Consider the following 18770-nt stretch of genomic DNA (forward strand, 5'->3'; position numbering starts at 1 on the left):
CAGGGCTCTGCAGAGAGGATCGGAGTGGAGATGGATCTTACGTAACTATAGTGTAATTATCAAAACTAAGAAAGTAAGGTGCCACAGTGGATAGAGTATCAACCTGGAATACTGAGGACCCAGATTTGAAACCCCAAATTCACTGGCTTGAGCATGGACTCACCAGCTTGGGCACGGGGTCGCCAACTTGAGCATGGGGTCATAGACATGACCTCATGGTTGCTGGCTTGAGCACAAAGGTCTCTGGCTTGATGGGGGTCACTGGCCCAGCTGGAGCCCCCCTCGCCCCCCCCCCAAGGCATGTATGAGGAAGCAATCAGTGAACAACTAAGGAGATGCAACGAAGAATTGATGCTTCTCATCTCTCTCCCTTCCTGTCTGTCCCTGTTTGTGTGTGTGTGTGTGTCTCTCTCTCTCTCTCACTAGGGGAAAAAAAAAGACAAACCTAGGAAAGTAAGGAATGGTACATAACTGTGGACTACATTCAGATTTCACTAGTTTTTCCACTAAGGTCTGTTTTCCCTCCCAGGATCCCACTTTGCATTTGGTTGTTTTGTCTCCTTAATCTCCTCCAGTCTGTGACAGTTCCTCAGTCTTTCCTTGTCTTTCATGACCTTCCTACTCCCGAATAGTACTGGTCGGTTATCTTGTAGAGTGTCCCTCGGTTTGGCTTTGTCGGGTGTCCTGTCAGGATTAGAATGAGATGATACATTTCAGACTCACATTTTAAAGCACCACTCTAATGATGCCACTGTAGTCATCACAGAGCCTTTAGTGGCTGCCCATATCTTTTAGGATAAGTTGTCATCTATGGTCTCATCTTTTAGACTATATTAAGAAATTTGCACTTTGTCCAAAAGACAAAGGAAAACCATCAAAGGACTTTTAGTCAGGCCCATGATGGATATCAGATGGTTTTTTTGGAAGAAGCCTTGGTTAGAGGCAGAGACTAGTAAGGAGGTAGGTATAATAGTTGAGGTGGGAGATGCTGGCTTAGACTAGAGTTGTGCAGTGGAGATGGCGGGATGTGGAAGGATTTGAATAGTTTTTTTAGGAGGTACAATTGACAGGAGTGAGAGGCCCGGTAATTGCTGGGGCTGAGAAAAGGAAAAGTCAAAGCCAGCTCAGCTTTCTGAGTAGGGTAGATGGTGGTTTATTTACCAGGTTGGGGAACACTAGAGGAAGAGGAGGAGGTTTGGAGAAATAGATGGGACTGCTAAGTAGGTGGTTGGCTATGTGGGTCCGGGATGGTTGGGTGTGAGCTGAAGCTGCAGATTTGGAAGAAGTGGGCAAGGTGAGGAGGTGGTGCATGGACGATAGCCCCTGGAAGGGAGAATGGAGTGAGGAGAGCAGAGGGGCGGAGCTCAGGCCCCAAGGCACAGCAGGGGCTGTCCTCTGCGATGACAGTGCCCACGGTCCGCTCCCCCCTCCTGGATGCGAGAACACAGTGAGGAATATTTTTCTCTCGTGCTTCTCTTCTTTTTACTTAGCAGGATCAATAGAGAGCTGACTTTGTATGAGGCCATACCTACTTCAGACTCCAGAATTATTCTTGGTTTTCTTGATTGCTGGCGAAAGGAATATGGCCCCAACTCCTCATCCCAAGCTGAGCATTTGTTTTTTTCCCTTGTAGGCACAGGAAGAAGCTCGGCGGAACAGGCTGATGAGAGACATGGCCCAGCTACGACTTCAGGTAGGAAGTCGGAGCCCAAGGACTGTTCCTACTCTTAACCTGGTCATTGCCTAAAACCCACCATAGCCCCTCCCCCTCCAGCTGCAGTCCCTTTCCCTGCGGCCCTCCACTTTGCTCAGGTTACCTTCCTGGCCTCCGAGATCACCCTCCCAGCGCTGTTCTTCACAAAGCCTTCAGAACGTCTTCCTGCTGCCTTCCCTTCTGTCTCTTTTCCTCTCTCTCTGTACTTTAACCCTGTTTTTGTCTACTTTTTCTCCGAGGCCATTAGGAGGAGTCCCCTGTCCCTGGGGCAGCAGGAGGAGACCCATAAGAGCCCTCTTGTATTCCATTTTCCCCCTTCCCAGGCTGTGGGGCCCACACAGCTCCACCCGCTCTGCCTTCTCTCACCAGCTCGAGGTCTCTCAGCTGGAAGGGAGCCTACAGCAACCCAAGGCCCAATCAGCAATGTCACCTTACCTCGTCCCCGACACCCAGGCCCTCTGCCACCACCTCCCCATCATCCGCCAGCTGGCTACCAGTGGCCGCTTCATCGTCATCATCCCAAGGACAGGTGAGCATGTTGGGGAGGTGGGAGGACAGAGTGTGGCTGAAAGAAACTCTGGGCTTGGGATGGAGAGACCCTTTTTTGGGACCCAGTTTATACACAGTGGCCTTGGTCAAATCCTACCACTTCTGAGCCTCAGTCACTTCACCTGTGAAATGGGAGTGATCTTCTCTGTTAACCCTGATGGAGAAACAGATGAGAATAGCTTAGTGAAAGCATCTGGTATCTTGCCGAGTATATAACTAGCAGAAGGTCTTGTTCTCTGACAGGCTGTCAGGAGCCCTGTCAGAGTCATAGTCCCTTCTTTTCCTGCAGTATGTGCTGGAGGAGCTCAGATACTTCCTGCAGAGCCCACGTCACAGCACTCTGAACTCGTCTGTTTTGTCCTTCCCCTCCCCCACCGTGCCCACTAGTGATTGATGGCCTGGATTTGCTGAAGAAGGAACACCCAGGGGCCCGGGATGGAATTCGATACCTAGAAGCAGAATTTAAAAAAGGAAACAGGTGAGTGTTGGCCTGTGAGGCCTGTGCCGAGCCAGTGTCTCCCAGACAACTGCGTATGTATTCCTCGTTACCTGTGGGGAAGACACCTGCAGTCCCTGCTCACAGTTTGCTCACTCCTGGGGAGGGAAACCAAAGAAGTTGGTAAGGTTTCTAAGAAATACTAAGAAGTAAAGGTCTTAGATGCTGAAGTAGAGGGCGATCAGAAGAGCCAGGAGCCCTGCAGGGGAGCGCTGACCTGCTGCCCATTTGCTTCTGGGGCACACATGAAGTCAGTATCATCAGGAAGAGGGGACAAACTTCCCAGCCCCAGGCTGATGGCACCTTTGCAAGCCTTTCTCCTGCTTTTGGGTGGGACTGGTGATCAGGTCTTCTACGTAGGAGTGCTTTCCTTGGATCTGCCTGGGGCTTCCTGCCTCCCCCTGAAGCCGTGATGAGCAGACCGCAGGCTTGTCCTGCCCTCCCTGCTAGCTGACACCCTCTCCCCCCCACCCCCACATCTGCCCTGCCTGGCTGAAAGCTGCACAAAGCCTACTTGTCTCCAGAAGCCCTGACTTGAAAAGCATCTGCTCTTCTCCCCTCCCAGCTCCTCCCTGTGGGAGGACGAGGAATTGATGTTATCAGGAGGAAAACTGAGCCAGCATCCAAGAAATGTCGAAATGACTCCCAACAGACCTGTGACGGGAGAGATGTGCCCCTCCCTGCTCCCCTGGATCTGGGCCCCTGAGCCACAATGGTCTGCTCTGTGTGAGACACCCTCCCTACTCTGCCCCCCATCGCCACTCTCCTGTGTCCTTTGCAGGTACATTCGCTGCCAGAAAGAGGTGGGGAAGAGCTTTGAGCGACATAAGCTGAAGAGACAGGATGCAGAGGCCTGGTAAAGTTTCAGTCCCTCCCCTAGAGCCTCAGACAGACTGCCTGCCTCGCTGCCCCGGCTCCTCTGTGCCGCCTCCCGGGAGAGCAGGACAGGGCCGAGGGATTCTGAGACGGGGCAGACCCAGTCTGGGGCCTCCTGCAAGTCTTACCTTGGAGGAAGAAGTTGCTCTAGCACCCTCGGCCTTGAGAGGCTTGGGCTTGGTGTCCTCACTCAGTGCACGAGTGCCCACTTCCCACAGCACGCTCCAGCACCAGCTTCCAGGACCTGCTGCCTCAGCTGCCTCATTGCTCACTCCTTGCTGGTGCCCTCCCCACCCTAGGCCTCCCCCGTGCCCTGGAAATCCTGGTGTCCGGGCTGTGCTAATGCTGGGGCTTGGCCAACTTTCTCCCCCTCTCCACCAGGACTCTGTATAAGATCCTGGACAGCTGCAAACAGCTGACTTTGGCCCATGGGGCAGGTGAGGAGGACCCAAGTGGCATGGTGACCATCATCACAGGCCTTCCACTGGACAACCCCAGCGTGCTCTCAGGCCCTATGCAGGTGGGTTATGGGGCGAGTGAGGGGACTAAAGTGGGGAAGAGGCTCCAGAATAGAGCCTCCTCAGACCCTCCAGACAGTTGCCCTTTTCTTTTCTGTCACCCCTTACCTAGCCCCGCAGTGACTTGTCCCATAGTTCAGGATCCTGGTCAGACTCTCATCTGTCATACCCCCTTCCACAGGCAGCCCTGCAGGCCGCTGCACATGCCAATGTGGATATCAAGAATGTTCTGGACTTCTACAAGCAGTGGAAGGAGATTGGTTGAGACTGATCCCCAAGCCCTGCAGTGGGGCTGACTCCAGATCTTTCCTGCCCTCCCTGGCTGCCAGGACCACCACCTGTAGTCACCCCACCACACGCAAGCTCATGCACGCACTCGGAAAGGAAGCCCAGCTGCACACAGGCCGAGGGAGGGCCCAGGAGCCAGCTGGGAGGGTAGGGTCCCCCTGTTGCCAAGACGATGTCAGGAAAGTGAGGAAAGTGCCAGGAGTAGGAGAGGCCCCTAGTCAGCCTTCCTGCCTCAACCTTCCTGCTGTCCCAGAGGCAGGTGGCAGGCATGGGTGCCTGAATTTCATTGGAGTGGTTCCTGGACCTCTGAGGGCAGGGTCGGCAAAAGCGGCCCTTCACTCAAGATGCAGGGTGGTTGGGGCTAGGAGTTTGGACCCTCCAGCCCTGGGGGAAGAGTTGGGAACACCAGATATCTGGGTGGTTTTCTGCAAACTCTTCCCCTCGAAGATCACCCATTCTCTCATTTCCCCCTTCTGGAGGCTGGGCAACTCTGGAGCTTTGGGGACTCAAAGAAGAGGGGCCTGGAGTAGTCTGGAGCTTCTGCAAGATGGCAGGGCCTGGGCTGCACACCCAGTTGCCCCACCTGCTGTCTGTTCTCCCTCTGTCTGGCTTCCAGGGCAGGGAGCAGGCCCCACAAATGGCTGCAGGCAGTCTGGCCTGTACGCCAGTGAGAGTTCCTATGCCCACCAGCCCAACAACAGTCACCATCCTTTGTGCTCTTGGCTGCTGTGCTGGGACAGTGGATCCAGTAAGAAGAGAGGGGGGTAAAGTCTGAGGCTGCCCAGTCAGGATCCCTCATCTTGATGGGCTTCCTAACTCTCCCTTCCCCAGGACTGAAGGCCTGGAAGGACTGAGGATGGGGCTGGCTTTTGGAATGTGGAGGTGACAGGGAGCCGAGATCATGAAGAGCTCAATAGCGCAGGACAGTGAATGGAGCGAGAGCAGTGCTGTGGGTGGGGAGCTTTGGCCAGGACTGCCTTAGCCCCTCCCCCTGGAGTGGAGGGTGGGAATCTCAGTTCTGCTGTCCCTCACCCCAGCTCTAGCCTAGCTTCCCAGGCCGTTCTCAGAGGGCAGGCTTCCTGCCTCCTTCCTTCCAAGACAGCAGCTCTGGGACAACCTGGGGGGAGTAGGGTCAACCCCACTCCCAATCCTTGTCAAACTGAGATGAAAGCATCACTTAATAAAGACCCCTGAAGCCCACTCCCTGTCTCCTGGTGCCTTTCTGTACAGTTTTATTGGGATATTGGAGAGGACATGCTAAAAGTGGCATTCTGGAAAGGTTTCTTCAAGATGGGCCCACTGTAGGAAAAAGTTGGCAATTCCAGAAAAACCAGAAATTGTTTTGTGACATTGTCAAGTCGTCGATCCTGTGAACTGAGCTGGTGCCTTTGCAGGGGTGATAGGTGAAAACAGTATTTTGAAGGCCACAGTGCTGCCTGGGGCTGGTTTGCTATCTCCAGTTGGGTCCTCTGAATCAGAGAAGCATCCTCAAGGGGGAGGGATAAGCCTTGAAACCAGCCTCAATAACTGTCTCAGCAAAGACTGGCACCTCAGGTGTGTCTTTGAGGAGTAAGCTTGGCAAATCCCTTGTAGTTGAACCAACAATTCCTAAAGGCATTTGCTCTGGACTCTGCCTAGCATCGGGAGCTGAGCGGCATTGAAGCACAGTAAGCGGTGGCTTCTGAAGCCCAAGGCCAGGATTTGGAATTTGCCCAGTCTATGGCAGAGCCTACCCTGAACTGGGAAAGCTGGAATGGTGGTACAGCCCGATCGGAGGGGGAGCCTGTATCACACTGTCCTCCTCCTGGCTAGTGCCCCAGCCTGTTCTGGCCAGTCATCTGTTTCAGTCAAGCTTGGAGGGGCTGGCTGTGTGCAGGAGGCCCAGTGAGCTGCCTGCTAATAGGGCTGGGCCACCCTGCGCTGCTCCCTGGAGGCTGGACAAGGCTGGGATTGTTCCCTGGCTCCCCTTTGTTTCCCACTGCCTGCCCAGGCCTGGTCCACTGGCCTGCCACTCTCTTCTCCCTCCCGTTGACCTGGCAGAAGCACCCCGGGCCTTCTGACCCACCTGCTTCGGAGTGCAAGTCAAGCTGTGGGTAAGGAAGCTCACCTGGGGCTCTACCACCCATTGGGGGGAATTAGGGTCTGCTTCTGTCCCTCCCCCACCTACAAGGCTCCACACTACACAGACCTCCAAACCCTATGCTAAGGGAAGGGACCCCGAGAGGAGCTGGAACCCAGCCAGCACTTCCTTTCCCACTCCTCCCCCAAGTCACTGGGCAGCACTTGGGTCAGACCATTCCCATCCTGCTCCTAGGCAGGAGATACCTCTCAAGGCCTCTATCTTAAGGCTTAGCAGGGGTGCAGGGACTAGGAACCAGATCTGTCTTGTGTCTAGCCAAGTCCCCAGTACCCAGCTCTGGCAGAGAATCCCCAAACTGTTGGGGGACCAATGGGTGGGGTGAGGCCCACGGAGCACCATTGAAGTTGGTGGCAGGAAGAGGCCAGGGCTAGGCTGTAGAGTTGCTGAAAAGTTTGGGCCTTGGGATATGGGGGAAGTGTCCTATCCTCCCTCCTCTTGGGGCAGTTCCACTGCCTAGCTGGCCCTGCCCCACCACTTGTGCCAAAGAATGTGCCTGGGAGAGGCGGCCTGAGGCAGGCGGGGTAGCAGAGCCATGGCCAACCGGAGGCAGTGCACAGGTCTGGGGCTGCAGGGCTCAGAAGGGAGAGGGACCTGAATGCCCCCTGGGGCACAAGCATCCTCAGAGAAGAACCAGTTGTTCCCTTAATTTCTCGCCCCTGGCATCTGGCCTCTCCAATAATTCTCCCACTGAGGATCATGAGTTTTCTGTGTTCAGCCTGCACACTGTAGGCCAAGGGCTTTCGGTGGTGGGTTGGTGGGCTTGGGGTCTCTGCATTGACTTCCATGAGTTAGATTTCTGCAGACAGAATTGGAGGATTGAGGGCCTGGACCTAAGGTCTGGGGTTACACCAAGGCAGCATTCACTCAATGCTGGGCTAAGTCTGACCGCCCCCCCTGCCCCCCCCCACAATGGGGAAACTGAATGCCCCCAGGCTAGGATGGGGAGGGGTCAGGGAAGCTGAGCCACCCTCCCCTGGCCTGAAGTAAGCAGCTTGGTGGCCAGCCACCACCCACACACATGCTTGCACAGCCCACCCTGGGACTCAGTGACCAGCCCCCCAGCCTGGCCCTGGGTGATAAGCAGTCTGTGGATAGGAGCAGATATCTGATTTTCTCCCACCCCCCTCTGTATCTAGGTCAACGTGGAGGTGCCAGGCCACCATGCTCAGTCTGAAGCTACCCCAACTCCTTCAAGTGCACCAGGTCCCCAGGGTGAGAGGCCACACTCTCCACCTCCTACTTCCCAGGGTACTGACTGGGGCTGAGGTTCTTTTAGCAATAGGGGAAGTCCCTCCTGCAAGCTCACTCTTATCCCTCCCATTCCAGTGTGAGACTCTTCCTCTGTTCTCTAAGGAACAGGCTTGTGACCCACTCCCTAGGCCCAGACTGCTCCTGTAAGGGTCTCCTTCCCTGGAGTGCTGGGTCTGCACCAGCCAACTCCTGCATCCTATCTTGTCCCCTTCTGCTGGCACTTCTGTTTCTTATCTGCTTTCTGGATATTGGAACCTGTGATAAGAGGGAGGTCAGGTTTAGTTCGGCTTGGGGGCCACTGTGTCCACCAGCCCATTCTCTTCAATCCTGCTTCCACAGCTCTCTCCCGGGGAGAGAGAGCCCAGCATTGTGAGACCCCCTCCCACCCGCCACTACCTCAGGTGTTCTGGGAAGACGGCATTATGTCTGGCTACCGCCGCCCCACCAGCTCGGCTTTGGATTGCATCCTCAGCTCCTTCCAGATGACCAACGAGACTGTCAACATCTGGACCCACTTCCTGCCCACCTGGTGAGGGAGGCTCTCCTCGACCTTGCGCTCAGTGGGGTACTTGGGCAGGCTGCAGGCTGGAGTCGCGGGGCGGGGCGGGGCGACGCGGCCACCTGAACACAAGCCACCGCAGGTATTTCCTGTGGCGCTTACTGGCGCTCGCACGAGGCCCGGGCTTCCAGGCGGAGCCCTACCACTGGCCGCTGATCATCTTCCTGCTGCCGGCCTGCCTCTACCCTTTCGCGTCGTGCTGTGCGCACACCTTCAGTTCCATGTCGCCCCGCGCACGACACATCTGCTATTTCCTGGACTACGGCGCACTCAGCCTCTACAGCCTGGGTGAGCTCCGTGGGAGGCGGGGACAGGGGGTGGTGGACCAGGGGTTGGGTGAGGGGGCGGGCGGCGGTACCTGCGGAGCGGAGCGCACCGTTCGGGCCTCAGCTCCTGCCCGCGCCCCACAGGCTGCGCCTTCCCCTATGCCGCCTACTCCATGCCGGCCTCCTGGCTGCACGGCTGCCTACACCAGCTCTTTGTGCCCGTCGCCGCACTCAATTCCTTCTTGTGCACCAGCCTCTCCTGCTACTCCCGGTGGGTCCTTGGCTAGTGTTTGAAGGGGAAGACAGAGGGAGAGGACAGGGCTCCTGCAATCACACCGACACCTGGGACCGCTGGGAGGCCAGCAATCCTGTGCCTGTGCCTCTGTACTCTTGAACATTAAGAGCAATGGGGACCATTTATTGAGACTTACTGTGTGCCAGAGCCTGTATACTGGCACCATATCTGCACTGTCTCCCTTAATTCTGCCAACCACCTAAGAGGCAGATGTCTTTATCCCCATTTCAAAGATGTGGTCATGTGTCACTAGGCTACACTTATATTCCATCTAGGTTAGAGGCCCCGCCTTTCCTCTGACCCCCACCCTAGCACCAGGATAGTGACCAGCCTTTCCCTCCTGCCTCCCAGGTTCCCTGAGCTGGAAAGCCCTGGGCTCAGTAAACTCCTCCGTACAGGCGCCTTCGCCTACCCCTTCCTGTTTGACAACCTCCCACTCTTCTATCGGGTAAGGGCACCTGGGGCCCCTGCCTAGTGCCCCTTCCAGTCCTGCCCCCTTGATCCCTCACCTCAGCCCTGCTGCCCACCCTCCAAGCCCAGCACCTAGTCTGGCTGTAACCCCTAGACCCCCATTCTCACTAGCTCCCAGACACATCTGGGTCCACTCCCCAAACCCCTCCTTCTCAGCCTTGCTTTTCCTTTGCCAGCTGGGACTGTGCTGGGGCAGGGGCCATAGCTGTGGGCAGGAGGCGCTGAGCACCAGCCACAGCTACCACCTCTTGTGCGCACTGCTCACTGGTTTTCTCTTCGCCTCTCACCTGCCTGAGCGGCTGGCACCAGGACGCTTTGACTACATTGGTGAGAGCAGGCCCCGCCAGGCCTGGGAAAGGCCAAGGGGAGACAGCTTCTCAGAGCACAGAGAGTGAACTGAGTAAATGGTGTATTACAGCCAGAGGACAATGTCTGTCACTGGAGGGTCCTCAGGGTCCAGTTCCCAACCCCCATTTCTCAGATAACAGGAAAACTAGTAGCATGTATGTTAGGGGCATTATGTTTGTGTTTTTTTTGTTTTGTTTTGTTTTGCATTTTTCCAAAGCCAGAAACGGGGAGGCAGTCAGACAGACTCCCGCATGTGCCCGACCGGGATCCACCCGGCATGCCCACCAGGGGGCGATGCTCTGCCCATCTGGGGGATCGCTCTGTTGTGACCAGAGCCACTCTAGCGCCTGAGGCAGAGGCCACAGAGCCATCCTCAGCGCCCGGGCCATCTTTGCTCCAATGGAGCCTCGGCTGCGGGAGGGGAAGAGAGAGACAGAGAGGAAGGAGAGGGGGAGGGTAGAGAAGCAGATGGGCGCTTCTCCTGTGTGCCCTGGCTGGGAATCGAACCCAGGACTCCTGCACGCCAGGCCGATGCTTCACCACTGAGCCAACCGGCCAGGGCTAGGGGCATTATGTTTTATGCATATCAGCTCATTCACCCTTTCCAAGAATTCTTGGAATCAGGTTTTCTTATTCCTAAGTTTAGGGTAGTAGCAGGCCCAGAGGATGGGGTGATTTGCCATGGGTCAGAGAGTGAGATGAGGCAGCCCTGGGAATGGGATATGTGCCCTGACCTGCCCACCCTCCCCCTACAGGCCACAGCCACCAGCTATTCCACATCTGTGCAGTGCTGGGCACCCACTTCCAGCTGGAGGCAGTGCTGGCTGATATGGAATCTCGCCAAGGTTGGCTGGCCACACAGGACCCCACCCTGGGCCTGGCAGGCACAGTGGCCACTCTAGGCTTGGCAGTGGCTGGAAATCTTCTCATCATTGCTGCCTTCACAGCCTCCCTATTTCGGGCCCCCAGTACATGCCCCCTGCTGCAGGGTGGCCCGCTGGAGGGCAGTACAAACACCAAACAACAGTGAGGCCCCATCTCTGAGCCTGCCCTGGAGGGAGGTAAAGGCCAGGCCTTGGTGTGGGAGAGGAGCCCAGACCCAGACCTGAAAAGGTGGGGGCACACCTGGGACTAGAACCAAGAGTGACTGAGGAGAGAGTGCAGAGGAGAGGAGCCGGTGGGCTGGCAGAGAGCAGGAAGGTTGGTGAGGGTGCTCTTGATGGGGCGGGCATAAGTGTTGAGGGTCTGAGAAGGGAGGTACGTGTGTCCAGGCTAGAGAGCCCACCCCCTGGCAGAGGCTGGGCTGGGGAGGTGTTGGGGCCCTTTCATCTGGTCCCATTTCTGGTGCTCCTGGAAGTCTCTGCTCATCCCAGTGAAGAGCTAACATGACTAACTGAGGCCTAACCCTGAGTGCTTGTTAACCAGGCCAGGAAGCTCACTTTGGCTCCCACCCCTCAAACAGGCAGTGCCATTTGCATATAGCTCTTTGCCTGTAGTGGTGCGTCCGTCCTGATCACAGTAGTGTACTCAAGGTGTCCAGGACCCTGGGGTCTGGGTCTGCCTGAGTGTGTCATGGATGGAGCACTGGGTTGGGGTGGGAGGAGGTGCTGGGCTAGAGGGGGAACCCTAGTTAGACTTTAGAAAGCCACCTTCAATGCTTCTGAAATGAGGCAGGTACAAATAAAAAATCAATAGACTTTGGGAAGCACTTTTTGGGACTAAAGGTAAAACCTCTTTGCCACTCCCCATCCTCCTAACACCAACCCCCCTCCCTGCCCCACTCCGTGGTGGACAAAGAATCAGACCCCACCAATTCCTCTTCTGGAATTTATTCTGGAGCAGTTAGATGGATGGTGACCCCACACTGGTAGGGCAGGGAGGTCAGGGTGAAGGGCGGGGAAGGGGTCCCCGAGAGGACCAGAGCAGGGGCCGCCAGAGGGCCAGCAGGGCTGCAAGCTCTAGGCTGTGCCGTAGAAGCGCCTGTAGGCCTCTTGGAAGCCAATGTGGTCAGCCAGCTCGTCACAGTCCGGGTTGAGCTCACACACCTCCCTCTTGGGCTCCAAGGGATCTGGGTAGGGGGCTGGGGCTCTGAGAGCCCAATACAGTGGCATCAGCTTCCCTGCAAAATGCCCCCTCCTCTCCCACCGCACATGGGGCTCTGAAGTCCTCACCAGGGCCCACCCTGTCCTCCCATCACCTCCTTTTCTCTCACCCCAGCCCGTGATCCAGGTAGCGCCGGAGTCTCTTTACCACCTCGCTGCCCTCCTGCTTGGACACGAAGGCTGTGGACCAGAGGGGGCAGGCATCAGGTGGCTGTGAGTTTGGGGGGATGAGGTGGGGAGCAGACTGGCCTTCCTGACAGCCAGACAGGAGCCAGCAGGAGGGAGGCAATGGGACTGAGGGGACCAGAGTGAGGGAGTGTGGGGCAGCTGGGTGATGTGGCACACAGCCCCCATCAGACCTGCCTCCTACCTGCACCTCTGCCAGACTCCGCACCGCTGGGCTTTGCATCTGCAAAGGAAAGTAGCCCGGATCACCCCTGCTCACCCCTCAGCCCCCTTCCTCCCCTGCCTGCCAGCTTGCTCTTCCCTCTCTCCCTCCACAAGGACAGAGCTGGGGGCAAATGGATTGAGCTTATATGGCCAAAGGGACTGCCAGTAGAGGAGTGAGGAGAAGCGGGTCCATGGTGCTCCCTCCTCACTGGCTGGGGGGAGTGGGGGATACTCACCTGCCTGGCCAGTGAGGCAGAGTGCAGCCAGGGCCAGTAGGGTGAGGAGCATGAGGGGTCTCATGGTGTGTCTCAAGAGGCTGCGTTGGATCTGCTGCACGGACTCAGCTGGCCTGTTTCTGTCAGCCTCCAGCACCATTTATACTCTTTGGGCTGTGCCTAGAGGCCAGGGTGGAGGTGCCTGATCATGGTGCGGGTGGGACATGGGCAACCCTGCCAGGGCTATTTGGGGGTCATCCGCCCCAGATCTACAGGCCAAACCCCAAAGGATGTTGTGGTTGCATACAGAGCAGACAGGGCAGGGCCCTGGTAGTGAAGGAGGAGGGTGGGTGGTAATCCGAGACTGCCAGCCTCTGGATGCCCCCTGCCCCTCCCTAAGGGGGCCACCCCAGGTCCCCCAGCCCCTACTTATTCTATCTCAGAGACCCAACCTCAGCCTCAGTTTGAGCACCAGCTGGACAGGCCAGGAGGGGAATGGGGGGACCCAGGGAGGAAGGGGCCCAGAGGTCCAAAATAGACTGGAGCAGAGCTGGGCTATAGCTCTCTAACAGACTGTGATTTCCACTGCCAGCTGTGGGCAGGAGCCAAACCCAGGGAGGGAATGTCCAGCGATGGCCTCATTCACCCTGTGAGACACCAAAGGCAGGCCTAACGTGGGGGTGGCTTGACTCTGGTCAGATCTTGTGCATCAGGACAGAAGAAATGGTCAGCTAGCTGACGGCCAAGAGCCAAAAGCCAACACAAGTGAGGCTGGGCATGATATTAAGGACAGGTTTCTGTCTGGGGCAGGCCAGGTGGTCAATGTCGTGAGGACCACCTTCCCTGTGCCCCTCACAGGGCCTTTGAAGAACAAGGAGATGAAGAGCACCTCTGGGCTCCTGATCCTGACTCTTCCTGTCCTTGCAGCATCCTCCACATGAAAAACTTTGGGGACCTGTCCTAGGGGACAGAACATCCAGTCTGAAAACCCCCATCCTATACTTGAGCTCCACTTCTGCCTCAGCGCAGCCTGCAGAGGAGGGAGGGTAACCTCACTCTCCACCCACTCACTTGACAAAGCATTTGCTCCCCCCACCCCAGGGCCTGTGTGGCTGGGCAGGAGGGGGCAGAGGGAGTGTCTGTTTGGTTGGATGCTGCAGCTCCGGGGGGAGGGGGGGGGAAGAGCCATGGGCTCAATTTTGGTGGAGGTGGCAAGCAAGGGGCCCCTGATGCCCGAGTTTTCCAGTGCTCCTAGACCAGGCATGGCCAACAGTTTTTGCCCCTGGGCCAGATTAAAAGAAAACCTTTTTCATGGTCCGGACGAAATATTAGAATTAAAAAATGTGAAATACAAAAATGATTTGTTTAAGTAAACAAAATTTTATTATGTGACTTATTTATGAATAAATGTAAGTAATTTAGTACAACAAATTAACAAAAAAAATTAATGTGATGTGTTGAGGTGCTTTGCATCACCTATTATTTTTTTAATATCTGGCTCTATACTTGTAGTAGCTATTCTTAACACAGCCTCCAAATATAAATCATTCAATCTTGATCTTGTTGTATTTTTTATTTTTCTTTACAGGGACAGAGAGAGAGAATCAGAGAGAGGGATAGACAGGGACAGACAGACAGGAATGGAGAGAGATGAGAAGCATCAATCATCAGTTTTTCGTTGCGAGACCTTAGTTGTTCATTGATTGCTTTCTCATATGTGCCTTGACCTCGGGCCTTCAGCAGACCAAGTAACCCCTTGCTTGAGCCAGAGACCTTGGGTCCAAGCTGGTGAGCTTTTTGCTCAAGCCAAATGAGCCCGCACTCAAGCTGGAGACCTCGGGGTCTTGAACCTGGGTCCTCAGCATCCCAGTCCAATGCTCTATCCACTGCGCCACTGCCTGGTCAGGCGATCTTGTTGTACTTTTATTTAGAATTCATTAAAGTTTGTTCACAAATATAAGTTGAGCTGAAGATTACTAAATATTCTTTGGCAAGTTTTTTTTAATTTCCATATTTTCCATTATTCAATTGCTTATAAAAATGCCACAAATACAAAAGTTGTAAATCTTTATAATGGAATTATTTAAAAAATAAAGAAGTATCACGAATCCATTTGACCAATTATTGGAAGTTAACCCTAGATTAGTCACACGCGGAATTTTTTTCCATGTATCACTATCTTCTTAAATATCTCAATTTCCAATAATGAAAGACGCTTCCGCTTCTGAGTAGCTGAGATTTTAACTTGCATTGTTGTACAATGTTAGATATCATGGTTTTTATGTACAACAATTTAAAACTACCACTTATTTCCACAGTGTGTCATGCGGAGAATATTAAAAATTTAATCGCAGGCCACATAAACTGGGCTGTATGTTGGCCATGCCTGTCCTAGACAGACCCAACCAATCCTCTATCCACAGAGTAAGGGGTGAGACTCACCAGGCAGGAAGTTTGCTCTGCCCATCCCCTCCCCTTCACCCTCTGGTCTGGATGAAGCACCTATCCTGCCCTTTTTTTTTTTAAATTTCATTTATTGATTTTACAGAGAGAGGAGAGGGGCAGGGAGCGAGAAGTATCAACAGTTGCTTCACTTTAATTGTTCATTGACTGACTGCTTGTCATAAGTGCCTTGACCGGGTAAGCCCAGGTGTTTGAAGAGCTGACCTCAGAGTTCCAGGTCGATGCTCTATCCACTGCACCACCATGGGTCAGGCTCCACCTATTCTGCCTTTGCTGAGCCCTCCTATGCTCTGCTGGCCCTGGCTGAGTGAGGTGTGAGAACCAAGAGGACTACGCATCCAGCTTTTTGGAGGGCCTACCGATGTGTGTACTCACCAGACACAAACACTGAGGCCCACTAGTGGAGCCTTTTTCAGAATTAACCCAAATTGGCAAAGAGAAAGGTGGGCTGGGCTGGTCAGAGTGACACTCCCCTGAAAGCTTGTCCTGGCCTCAAGGAACCCAGGGGACCTGGTTTCTGTGACCAGGGGCTTCACTGACCTTCTGCACATGATGGTCAGATACCCCCACTAACCCCCCTGAGACTGGAGGCTCTCAATGGACTACAGCTGAAGCCTTGAAGAGCCAGAACTCAGGAGCCCAGCAGGGGGTCTTGGCCCATAAGTGCAACCCAGGCAGAGGAAACATGCTTACAGATTACAGTGTGGTGGAGGAGGTTTATTTACGGACGTGGGAGAGAACATGGCATGACTGTCAGCTGGCTGGCAAGGGGGAAATCTGTAGAGATTGAAAACAGATTCCCCAAGCCAGGTCCTAGGGAGAGCTCAGGAGCTGGCAGGGGTGTGAGGTGGGGTGGAGGTACTGGCCAGAACCTAGAGGACAGAGGCATGGCACCTGATTCCCAGGTGGGACCTGGCCAAGAATCCTCAAGTTAGAAGAAAACGGGGAGGAATTTGAGGGGTGGGGGAGTGTGTGTGTGTGTGTGTGTGACCCCAAGGCACAATGGCAGTGGGGACTGCTCAGGCCTTGTCTCCCATCAAATTCCATCGCTGCTTAGGGACTGGGCAACGTGTCAGTTGTTCTCAGAGGCAGCTTGCCCTTCACCCTGACCACCTTCTGCCCCTGGGCCTGCACATCTCCTCACTCAGGCTCCCTCAGCATGGCCACCAGCTCCTTCTGTCCTCTGTGTAGAGCCTGCCATCAATGGGAGAAGAGACAAATTGGGAAAGGATAAAATCCAAATCCTCTACCTGCGGTCCTTGCCTCCAGGCCTGGGTTCCCCCAGATTGGTAGGGGTCTGTGGCTCACGTCAAAGAAAGGCCCAGCAGGGTATGTAAAGAAGTCTCCCCCACCACCCCATTTAACAAGTGTTAATGGCAGGCTGGGTGCCTTGGCTACCGAGGCTAGGCCTCCCCAGAACAGTGCCTATGTTCAATAAGGGATCCCAAAGTGTCCCCCAGATCTTCTGATCTCTCTTGGTCTGTTTTCTCCTCTGCTGCAGCAGAGAACAGGTGCCTGAGGGCAGGGCTAAGGCACTCACCTGCCAGGCTTGCCACTGGGCCTGGCCCTGCAGCTGCAGCTCCTCCACTTGCCTGCGCCCAGCCAGGACGGCGTCTGCCAGCTGCCTGTTCTCAGCCTCCTGCTTCTGCACACGACGCTGCAGGATGTCCCGCTGCTGCAGGAAGTAGGGCACCAGGTTGCTGCGCAGGTCTTTCTCAGGGATCCCGCTAGGGCGCCTGGAGAGCAGCAGGGAGCATGGCGTGGGGACGGGGAGGACATGTGTGGGATGACTGTTCTACTTCCGACTTCATCAGTGATATTCCCATCTCTAATCTCAAGTTGGACCGGTTCCTCTCACCTCCTAAGACCCAACTGCATGGCTCCTGCTCCTGATGGAAACAGTAACCTCCTGTCCCTCAGCACTGGTACCCAGGAATCCACCTTTCCTCCTTCTCACTCCATATCTTAGCCCTCCCAGCCATTCCCCTCTTGTCCACATACGCTCTTCCATCTCCAACACTCCAGGGCTAGAGGTGGCTTCAGCCTTTGACTCTGTCTTACTGACCATCTGTCCTGATGGTGTATCCACTCTAGACTGAGCTGGAGGTGTGGGGACAGTGGTAGCAGGATGAGCCTTCTGAGATGGAGTAGCTGCCTGAGAGTTGGCCCAGACCTGGAGAGGCCCTGGTATTAGCTAACAAGGGAAGAAGGAAAGATAGTTCTGGAGAGACAAGATTATAGGGCATTCTGTGTACCCAGAGTGAGGAGATGGATCAGTTCGGATGGGTACTGGGATGGAAGCCACTGTAGGTTCTTTTAAAGTTTCTTTTTCAGTTATAATACTTAATTCTTTTTAAAAAAATAAATTTATTTATTTTTTTAGAGATAGGAGAGAGAGAAAGAGGGGAGAGAAGCAGGAAGCCTGAACTCGTAGTAGTTGCTTCTTGTATGTGCCCTGACCAGGCAAACCTAGGGTTTCGAACCTGGGACCCTTGCACCCCGTGTTGACACTTTATCCACTGCGCCATCATAGGTCAGGCTAAAACTTAATTCTTTTAAGTATTAAGGTCACAAACTGCCTGACCTGTGGTGGCGCAGTGGGTAAAGTGTCGATCTGGAAATGCTGAGGTTGCCAGTTTGAAACCCTGGGCTTGCCTGGTCAAGGCACATATGGGAGTTGATGCTTCCTGCTCCTCCCCCTTCTCTCCCTCTTTCCTCTCTCTAAAACAAATAAATAATAAATAAAATTCAAAAAGCATAAAAATGTTGGAAAGCATAAGAAAGTTATTGACTCCCCCTGGCCTACAATCCAATTCAGGCATGAGAGGGTGGCAAGAGGCAGAAGCCCAGGTCACTTGTGGTCTTGGTGGCCTCAACTCTTCACTCCTCGTCTCCATCCTGCACAGGTATACCAGGCAGCAGGGCTGCCCCTAAAATGTCAGCTCCAGGAGAAGCAGGTCTTTTGTGTCTTATTCATTGCTGAATCTCTGGCATTTAAAACACTACTGGGCCTACAGTATGTGCTCCCTAAATATTTGTTGAATGAACAAATGAATAAAAATCAGATGTTGGACCTAATCAGTGGTAGTACAAAGGATAGAGCATCAACCCGGGACACTGAGGTCCTAGGTTCAAAACGCTGGGGTTGCTGGCTTGAGTGCAGGCTCATCTGGCTTGAGGGGTTGCTGGTGTGTGTGGGATCATCAGCATGATCCCATGGTCTCTGGCTCAGCAAGGGGTCACTGGTTTGGCTGGAGCCTCCCATCAAGGCACACATGAGAAGTAATCAGCGAACAACTAAAGTGTTTCAATAATGAGTTGATGCTTCTTTTTTTTTTGCATTTTTCTGAATTTGGAAATGGGGAGGCAGTCAGACTGACTCCCGCATGTGCCTGACCGGGATCCATCCGGCATCCCCACCAGGGGGCGATGTTCTGCCCATCTGGGGCATTGCTCTGTCACAACCAGAGCCATTCTAGCGCCTGAGGCAGAGGCCATGGAGCCATCCTCAATGCCCGGGCCAACTTTGCTCCAATGGAGCCTTGGCTGTGGGAGGGGAAGAGAGAGACAGAGAGGAAGGAGAGGGGGAGGGGTGGAGAAGCAGATGGGCGCTTCTCCTGTGTGCTCTGGCCAGGAATCGAACCCAGGACTCCTGCACGCCAGGCCGACGCTCTACCACTGAGCAAACCGGCCAGGGCCGAGTTGATGCTTCTTAGCTCTCTCTCCCTTCCTATATGTCTACCTGTCTGTCTGTCTCACTATAAAAACAAAACAAGCCTGACCAGGTGGTGGCGCAGTGGATAGAGCGTCGGAATGGGATGCAGAGGAC

At 54.6% G+C, this 18770-nt stretch overlaps 4 protein-coding genes across 8 annotated transcripts in view; 2 read left to right on the plus strand and 2 right to left on the minus strand.

Moving 5' to 3' along the window:
• The window catches only part of SMG5 (SMG5 nonsense mediated mRNA decay factor), a 37919-nt gene extending 32278 nt beyond the window's left edge, over nt 1-5641 (plus strand). For all 3 annotated transcript variants that reach the window (XM_066362198.1, XM_066362196.1, XM_066362197.1), the window contains 6 exons: nt 1634-1693; nt 2084-2243; nt 2651-2741; nt 3541-3615; nt 4017-4155; nt 4335-5641. In XM_066362198.1, coding sequence (XP_066218295.1) covers nt 1634-1693; nt 2084-2243; nt 2651-2741; nt 3541-3615; nt 4017-4155; nt 4335-4418 — 609 coding nt within the window. In that variant the 3' untranslated portion in view covers nt 4419-5641. The remainder of the gene's footprint in view (nt 1-1633; nt 1694-2083; nt 2244-2650; nt 2742-3540; nt 3616-4016; nt 4156-4334) is intronic.
• Nucleotides 5642-6428: 787 nt separating this feature from the next.
• PAQR6 (progestin and adipoQ receptor family member 6) lies at nt 6429-11487 on the plus strand. Of its 2 annotated transcripts, none has more exons than XM_066362199.1 (8): nt 6429-6534; nt 7718-7829; nt 8234-8361; nt 8474-8679; nt 8802-8928; nt 9304-9400; nt 9600-9750; nt 10527-11487. In XM_066362199.1, exons 2-8 carry the CDS (start codon nt 7743-7745, stop codon nt 10799-10801), a joined length of 1071 nt encoding a protein of 356 aa, XP_066218296.1. In that variant the 5' UTR covers nt 6429-6534; nt 7718-7742; the 3' UTR covers nt 10802-11487. The 2 variants fall into 2 exon arrangements, with proteins under 2 accessions (XP_066218296.1, XP_066218297.1); XM_066362200.1 differs by having other exon boundaries at nt 7718-7793.
• Nucleotides 11488-11584: 97 nt separating this feature from the next.
• BGLAP (bone gamma-carboxyglutamate protein) lies at nt 11585-13604 on the minus strand. Its single transcript, XM_066362205.1, has 4 exons — nt 12500-13604; nt 12244-12282; nt 11984-12053; nt 11585-11859 (listed from the first exon to the last, which is right to left on the minus strand). The coding sequence occupies exons 1-4, from the start codon at nt 12636-12638 to the stop codon at nt 11730-11732; spliced, it is 378 nt and encodes a 125-aa protein (XP_066218302.1). The 5' UTR covers nt 12639-13604; the 3' UTR covers nt 11585-11729.
• A 162-nt stretch (nt 13605-13766) lies between these two features.
• The window catches only part of PMF1 (polyamine modulated factor 1), a 33822-nt gene continuing 28818 nt past the window's right edge, over nt 13767-18770 (minus strand). Inside the window, exons 4-5 of one of the 2 annotated variants that reach the window (XM_066362202.1) lie at nt 16482-16616; nt 13767-16135 (exon numbers count right to left, since the gene is read on the minus strand). In XM_066362202.1, coding sequence (XP_066218299.1) covers nt 16096-16135; nt 16482-16616 — 175 coding nt within the window. In that variant the 3' untranslated portion in view covers nt 13767-16095. Of the gene's footprint in view, nt 16136-16481; nt 16678-18770 lie in introns of both variants that reach the window. The other variant, XM_066362201.1, reaches the window with a different exon arrangement.

Source organism: Saccopteryx leptura, chromosome 2, assembly GCF_036850995.1.
Source record: "Saccopteryx leptura isolate mSacLep1 chromosome 2, mSacLep1_pri_phased_curated, whole genome shotgun sequence".
Taxonomy (NCBI): Eukaryota; Metazoa; Chordata; class Mammalia; order Chiroptera; family Emballonuridae; genus Saccopteryx; species Saccopteryx leptura.

Bases quoted from the DNA above. Each gene is read 5' to 3' on its own strand.
- PAQR6 (XM_066362199.1), top strand. From the start codon at position 7,743: ATGCTCAGTCTGAAGCTACCCCAACTCCTTCAAGTGCACCAGGTCCCC. The intron at 8,680-8,801 runs GTGAGCTCCGTG...CGCGCCCCACAG, and splicing joins ACTCAGCCTCTACAGCCTGG to GCTGCGCCTTCCCCTATGCC. The intron at 9,751-10,526 runs GTGAGAGCAGGC...CTCCCCCTACAG, and splicing joins AGGACGCTTTGACTACATTG to GCCACAGCCACCAGCTATTC.
- BGLAP (XM_066362205.1), bottom strand. From the start codon at position 12,638: ATGGTGCTGGAGGCTGACAGAAACAGGCCAGCTGAGTCCGTGCAGCAG. The intron at 12,054-12,243 runs GTAGGAGGCAGG...TCTGGTCCACAG, and splicing joins GGAGTCTGGCAGAGGTGCAG to CCTTCGTGTCCAAGCAGGAG. The intron at 11,860-11,983 runs GTGAGAGAAAAG...TTGGGCTCTCAG, and splicing joins TACCTGGATCACGGGCTGGG to AGCCCCAGCCCCCTACCCAG.